At 35.7% G+C, this 7,448-nt stretch overlaps 1 protein-coding gene across 3 annotated transcripts; it reads left to right on the top strand.

The window, feature by feature from the left end:
• Nucleotides 1–346: 346 nt before the first annotated feature.
• Nucleotides 347–4,582, top strand: LOC131436332 (golgin subfamily A member 2). 3 transcript variants are annotated; one of them, XM_058604998.1, is made up of 4 exons: nt 347–404; nt 641–2,047; nt 2,107–2,340; nt 2,463–4,582. In XM_058604998.1, exons 1-4 carry the CDS (start codon nt 363–365, stop codon nt 3,630–3,632), a joined length of 2,853 nt encoding a protein of 950 aa, XP_058460981.1. In that variant the 5' UTR covers nt 347–362; the 3' UTR covers nt 3,633–4,582. The 3 variants fall into 3 exon arrangements, with proteins under 3 accessions (XP_058460981.1, XP_058460979.1, XP_058460982.1); XM_058604996.1 differs by having other exon boundaries at nt 2,104–2,340; XM_058604999.1 differs by lacking the exon at nt 347–404 and adding an exon at nt 435–582 and having other exon boundaries at nt 2,104–2,340.
• The last annotated feature ends 2,866 nt before the right edge of the window (nt 4,583–7,448 follow it).

Below are 7,448 nucleotides of genomic sequence, written 5' to 3'. Positions count from 1 at the left end.
ACCAAGTTTTTTCTAGATGTGAAGGTATAGCAGGATTGAGTCAACGAGAACACTGCCGGTTACATTAATTCAACTTTGGTTGACATGTAAAAAATTGTTAGTTTATTTCAACAATAAACTCATTCGGAACAATTATATTTTTGGTTTGGTTGGACCATAATTTTGATTCAAATCAAACAGAGATCATTGTTTTTGTTGAAGGGAGAAATTGGTTTGAAACAATCATATTCTAGCTTGAAATGAATATAAATCAAATTTAAAAAACTACTAACTGTTTTGTTATTTTAAACATGCTCAATTTTTTTGCGTGCGATATTCAAAATTTATCTGGCATCTCTGATCCCTATCCAGAATAACAAAACATGGCAGACAAGGCGGAGAAAATTGCTGCTGCTCGTAAAAAGGTTTGTATGTTATAAAAATTAAAATTAGTATTGCTTCCAACTGATAAAGTTTAGTGTTGTGTGTAGTCAGACCACATATTCACCAAATTCTGCAATTAGCTTACCACTCTTGCAACTAAACTTAGCAAGACACTATCGTCAGCACAATAACAATTAGAACTTGACACGTCAGCCTTGTGTAATGACTGCATGAATAAATTTAATTAATTTTTAACTAATTATAATTTTTTCAACAGCTAAAGCAATACCAGTCAAAACAGAAACAAGACTCCGCTATCAAAAACAGTGCTAACACTGCCAGGGAAACTACTGTCCCTCTTTCTAACGTTAGTTGCGAATCGCAACATCCAAACATTGACAATGCAAATCAGAATATGTCAGCAGGAGCAGCCCCGGAAGCTTGTATTTTGCAGTACCCATCAAACCCGGGAGTTACGAATTATTTCAATAACAACAATGATCAGATTATACCGGCTTTTTTTGCAATAGAACCACAGGTATCTCAGGCTGAAAATGTACCAATCATGGAAGTCAGTGTAAATAACATAAATCGTATGTCGGATGAAATTGGACAACTGATAGCTAACGCTAGTGCCGATTTGGGTCCGCAGAATACTATACTTGAATTAGAATCGGAAAAGGCGGATCTTGCTAGGTCTTTGAATAACCAAAAATTGGAAAATGATGAACTTCGTCTGAGAATTCGGAACTATCAATCTTTGGTGGAGGAATTAAAAAATGAAAACGATAAATTGAAACTGGAAAATAGCACGAAAGTAACAAGTGAGTTAGGCCCTGTTCAAGAACAGCTGCAAATCCAAATTCAAGCCGTTGGAGTATTGGTAGGAGAAAAAGCAGATTTGACTGCAACAGTTAGTAAATACCAAAGTTTGGTCAAACAAAAGAGTACTGAAAATGATGAGCTTCAAAATCGGTTGAAGGCTTCACGTGGGACAGTTCAAAAATTGGAAAAAGAACTAGAAGCATTGAAGCAATCTAGTAATCGATTTGGTGAATTAGAACGTTCTATCAAAGATCAAGTAAATGAGTATGAGAATGAAGCCAATAAGTTCCGTAAACTTTATGAAGATCTTCAAGAGGATTCAGGTGAGCTCAAACAAAAGTTAAATGTTCGAAATCAAGAATTTCAACTGATACAAAAAGAGTTGGAAAAAACACAATCAGATCTTAGACTTTCGAAACTGCGAATCGATCAGCTATCATCAGATGATGATATGGATTTTAACATGAAAATCGAGTCACTCAGTCAACAAAATCTTATCAAGGCACAGCAAATCAAAGATTTGCAGGAGATCATTAAACAGGTTGGAAACGAACGGGACCAAAGTAATCAACAGTATCAGAATTATGTGTTGCATCTGAATAAAGAAGTTTCGAATTTAGCCGACAAAATTCAAGAGTTGACCAATGAAAACAACCGCTTGTCATTGCGTGAGGACAATTTGGTCCGGCATATCGGTGAACTGGAACGACAAATTCAGCATCAATTAACCAAACAAAAGACATATGCTGCGCAACAACAGGCGTTTGGAGAAAATGAACAAAGGGTGGCCATCGAAATGGAGCTGAAACAGTTAATGGAAAAAGTAGCAGTTATGGAAGCGGAACGTATCGAAATTCTGGTAAGTTTCCATCTTGGTAAATACTGATACGAACATGAATATAATTTTAATTTTAGAAGCATAACGAATCTGTCGAACAGCTGACGCAAATGTATGAAGCTAAACTTAGACAGAACGAAGAGCGCTTAGCTGAGCTTCAACTCACGGTCGATAGACTACAACTCGAAAAACCAAATGTAGAAAAACTGATGATAGAGCTAGAAAGTGGGAAAGTAGGAGCGTCACGTGCCGTAGCTCAAAATATGGACTTGAAATCACAGTTGGAAGAAATGCAGAAAGCGTTTGTACAAATTGTAAGTTGTAATTCTATACATAGGATATACATATTCTTTTTCCAATAATGTGTTCTCGTCCTCGTCTTCGTTGTAAAATTGTATAGTACTTCTAGGATAATTTGAATTTGTGTGCATTTCAGAGCAACGACAAACTGGAATTGACCGAGAAACTTCAGACGGAAATGCACTTAGGCAAAGAAATGAAAGCTACTTACGGCCAGATGGAATCGGAACTAAGGTCAATCCGCGAAAAACTGCACTACAAGGATGAGGAAATGATTCGACTTGCGCACGAAACAACTGAACTCAATAAGCAAATTTATCAACAGAATCAAGAGATCGATCGACTAAGATATTACGAATCTCGATCCAACGATGGTAACGTTCTACAAACCGAATTGCAGCGAGCGCAAGAACAACTTCACCTTTTACGACAATCCGAATCGCCAAAAGAACACAAATGTAGTCATAATTACGGATCAGACGAACACAAATATGATTACGACCAAGAACATGCACCTAACCATGATCATGATCATAAGCATGAGCTCGGTCACAATTCCGACCACGGACAGCATGATCTTCGACATGAAGTTGATATTCTAAGACAGGAAAAAGATGAATTGGTTAAGGTAATTAACTTCTTCCAGAGTAGAGTAAAGTCATACTCCGGTCCCGGTGAAAATATTGGGCATCCAATTGATCAGTATGATACCGTTAGCGAAGATGTTTCTGGCGTAAGCCTACCGACTCATGAAGCCATGGAAAAGCTGCAGGAACGCTTCAAACGAACTATGCTGGAAGTGGCAGAACTTTCTGACGAAAAACAACGTCTAGAGCATCTGGTGATGCAACTGCAGGGAGAAACTGAAACAATTGGTGAATACATTACACTCTATCAACAGCAACGACGATTGCTCAAACAGAAAGACATGGAACGGGATCTACAGCTGCATCAACTAGCTAACGATCGTGAAGTTATGAGGCTAAAATTAAAAGAACTTAATTACTTAGTTCACCAACTCGTCTTAGAAAAAGGTTCAAAATCATCTTCGTCCGTTTCTACACCACTGACAGATGCCTATCATCCCAATGCACTGCCTCTGGTCGATTTGCCTACCAACATGCAGGAAAAGTCTTCTAATGCAATAGAAAATGAAGAACACAACACTACAAAAGTTCACATACGGCCAACCGAAACGGCCGGCAGAATATTGTCTCTTTTGACCGATATTAAAGAAGCTAATATCCCCTACGGAAGCGGAGTTCAGCATTGTTCCTGTTGTTCTGGCCGGCTGGAAACGGTTTAGATACAATGTGTGTATGGGAAAAATAAATTTGAATTTTTTTATTAGATTTTTTGAATTTGCGTTCACGAATAGAATTTACGTATCTAAATTTTCTGCAACATTTTTGTGTGATACGTTTAATACCAACTGTTTTCGATTGGCTCATTTAAACTTATTGTGACGTGCTCCTGCTATTTTATCTAGCAACTTATTTCATTTGTCGAGAAATGCTTTACAGTATAACTGACTAATTTTTGTATTGGGAACAAATTCTATTTCCATTAAAGCTACAACTGATTACCATAGAAGTTATTATTTATATTCTTATTTATGATTGTATTTTGAAACTCTACTTTTTCAACATTTCAAACAAGCTGATTGCATATTCAAATTAGCGGTGATATCAAGTGATGTGCGAATGTACTATATCCAATGATATCACGTACCATATCACCATTTTTGCATACCATTGTGTTCTTTTGCGGAACTAAGTATGCAACAGCGCTCTAACCAAACGGATAACCTAAAAACCAAAGTACAAAACGTTTACTTAGCGGTTTATGTTGAACAGCAGTACAGCATAACCTGTTATGCACTGACGAGTTGAAGACAAATCGTTAAGAAAATTAAAATCGCTGTGTGCCCTAAGCACGACACAAGGTTAATGAATTTGTACTGGCTCTAAAAGATTTATCGCAACTTTGAATAGTTTTCTAGATTATGGACCCGAAAGACTCGAATCTACACGAAGGACAGTTTCGTTAACATGGGCGATTTGGTCGCATCTTTCCTAATCGTCAGTGATAAATATATCCTGTGTAGTTGTATACGATCATTCATATCGCGTGACCACGTGGTGACCGCTTTTAATCTGTGTATCTTCACAGTAATTGTTTGTAGTGTTGTCATCATCATCGTGAAAAAACTATCATTCGATTATTGGCTTTATTTAAATATAGAGGTGAGATTTATGTTTCTTCTTCTTTTCTATGTGCCACCGCTGTTGACAGCAGTAGCAAAGGGGAATGGCACAACCGTGAGGCTATATTGCCAGCGATATTGTTTAGAGTCGGGTGGACTTTCATTTTTTCTGACTTGTGTCATAATGACAAGTAGACTGATAATTCTTATGATTGTCTTTATATAGTACTGTTGATTTCGCGTAGGAAGCTTTCGCTTTGGTTTCCTGATAGCGCATATATATATATATATATATATATATATATATACATATATATAAATGCAGAGATCATTCTTTGTAATCGGATGGACGGATTCACATGATTCTTTTTTTGTTTGATTTTTTTTACCGGAAAAGTGGGTGTTTGGCGCAAAACGAATTGCATAAGTGTTTGGGCGTCGAAGAAAGGAATACTAGATCGTTGAAAGAATCTTTTGGCGCGCAACGAGTTGTTTTGTGTGAAGTTTTCACATGCATGCTTGATTTATGTGATTCTTAATTTCGAGTCACGTGCTTAATTGGGTATCAACATTATTGTTTGCCAAATGATTTAAGGTTGAGTTTTAAATCGACCACGTGGCTCGCTCAATTCCCTTTGCGCATCTTATTTCTCTTGTACTCTCTCGTATATATGAGCAAACTGTACCGGGTTGTCAGCATACATTATTTTGATGAGAAATTTTATCACCAAAATCTATCGTATGGGTTGAACATTACATAGATTCCAATGAACAATGAAAAAATATTGCGAAACAAAAAATGTGTTTATATACAATGAAACATCTGTGTGTTTGGCAGCCTTGTGGAGCCAACTTTATTTCTCTCTACTTTTTCAGAATGCTATCAGGAAACCAAAGCGAAAAAAATGGCGGATGCATTGAAACTGACTTTGTTTCACAGAAAAATACAAGACTTTATTTTTATCGCGATACCCAAGTAGCACATGTAACTTGTTCATAAAAAATAAAATAAAACAGATGCTGCTTAATCGTCGCATGACAATGGAGTCAAAATAATGATACGAATTGACATCTCATCACACTAAGTTACAACAAGTTCCAACGTAACTTTTCGGTAATCTAACTTTTACGACGTGCTCGCATTGACTGTTTTTAGTCGCCAACTGGTCACCGTAACAAAATGTGACACACTACAAGGCAAAGTTAAGTAATGATTTCATATCGGTTACCGTATTCGTTGTGACGCAACAAAGAAATACAATTACAGTGTCGGTTGAAAGCTTCCGTACATCATCCCGAACAATAATATTAAATCATTAAGTAGAATAAGTTGACAATTCTTTCAGTTTAAAAATATTGGCTATAGTTAAATCTGCGCTTATACGCAAATTTTTTGCCGGTACATGTGCGAAGCAAAATTGTTTCGTTTAGGGAAGTACATTCTCACTACCAGAGAGAATATTTCGACACTTTGTCATTGCAGTGTATGCATGGGAAAACATATGAAATTGGCTACCATTATGACCAGGGAATGAAATATTCATTAAATTTGAATAAAAACGCAATTTTTAATTTTTGCGATCGGTCAACTGTTTTAACTTTGGTGTATGAAAAACTAATATTAATCACAAAAAAGATCTATCTGAACACATTTCGACAATTTAGCTGTAAATTTAATATGACGGGTATAAAAAATATTAATAATATTTTGTATGTCGATGTTCCGAAACCCAAAATATCGAAGGCGCGCACGTTTTCAATAACTACAATGATCAACTTTACCATAAATATCGAATAGCACTTAGATTTTGAGTAGATATAGTGAGTTTAAAAAGAATTGAATTCTATATTTTAACTCTAACTATCGGATGCCAATTTTTGGTCGTAAATGATGAATGGGAAAAACATCAACAAATTGTAACTTGACATGAGCTTACACACTTAGAAAATTTCGCAGAATTCGGTGATTTTTTACCGAATTTTCTACAGCTGAACCTTCGGTAATCAGTTCGGTAATTAAATTGATTACCGATCGTTCGGTAATTGCTGAACTGTCAAACAACTACCGTACACTGTAAACCAATTGGATCTAACTGATTGTTCGGTAATTTATTGTTTGTTTTCCTTTGGTTAAAATTCTGGATTTTCGGATTTCAAAAACAACACAAATTCACAAAAACGAATGAAGGAAATTCCAACCTGTTGTGGCATTGGTTTTATTCCACAAAAAAAGGTCAAATGTTCCGGCTGACCGGAATTATGAGCGCCTTCCAAAACACTGCACAATCCGTTGACTCCACCAGAAATTACCCTCGAATTTGTGTAGGCAGCAAGTGGACAAGTGATACAAAATTATTTTCTGCCTATAAGTAAACAAAAAGCTTTCAGTGGTTCAAATGTTTAAAAACTTTTGCACCTGTACCTCAATCCATTCGATGAACTCTTCAAGATTGTTTTGTTTGGTTAATAAAAAGACACTTACTAAAAACTGTTTGACAGTTAGTTTCATGACAATCAGTTTTCGCAGAAGTTCGGTTATTGGAAGATAATTTTACCATACGGACAGTATGGTTTTTACCGTACTCGGCAACTATTCAGATTTACCATATGAATTGTATATCTATTTACAAAATTCTGTAATGAAAATTTACGTAAGACTGATTTTTTTTTTTTTTCATAAATACGTTTATTTCATAGGCAATATACATAAGTTTTTCTTCGCCGTGGCATCTACAATACATAGTACTTTAAACCTAATACATTTCGAATATCCTATTAGTATGTTGGTATTCATTAGTTAATCTAAACACTGTTTTTATCAAGCGAGTTGCTATTATAAATTACATTAAATGAAATACATTTATTTTGTACATGATCTTATAACTATTTCAGGTTTGTTTGTATCAGTTCATCACT

Source organism: Malaya genurostris, chromosome 3 (genome assembly GCF_030247185.1).
Source record: "Malaya genurostris strain Urasoe2022 chromosome 3, Malgen_1.1, whole genome shotgun sequence".
Lineage (NCBI taxonomy): Eukaryota > Metazoa > Arthropoda > Insecta > Diptera > Culicidae > Malaya > Malaya genurostris.
This window is presented reverse-complemented; position numbering and strand designations above follow the sequence as displayed.

Excerpts from the sequence above, each read along its gene's own strand:
- LOC131436332 (XM_058604996.1), top strand. The coding sequence starts at position 363 with ATGGCAGACAAGGCGGAGAAAATTGCTGCTGCTCGTAAAAAG. Across the intron at positions 405-640 it reads TTGCTGCTGCTCGTAAAAAG|CTAAAGCAATACCAGTCAAA; the intron begins GTTTGTATGTTA and ends TTTTTTCAACAG. Across the intron at positions 2,341-2,462 it reads AGAAAGCGTTTGTACAAATT|AGCAACGACAAACTGGAATT; the intron begins GTAAGTTGTAAT and ends TGTGCATTTCAG.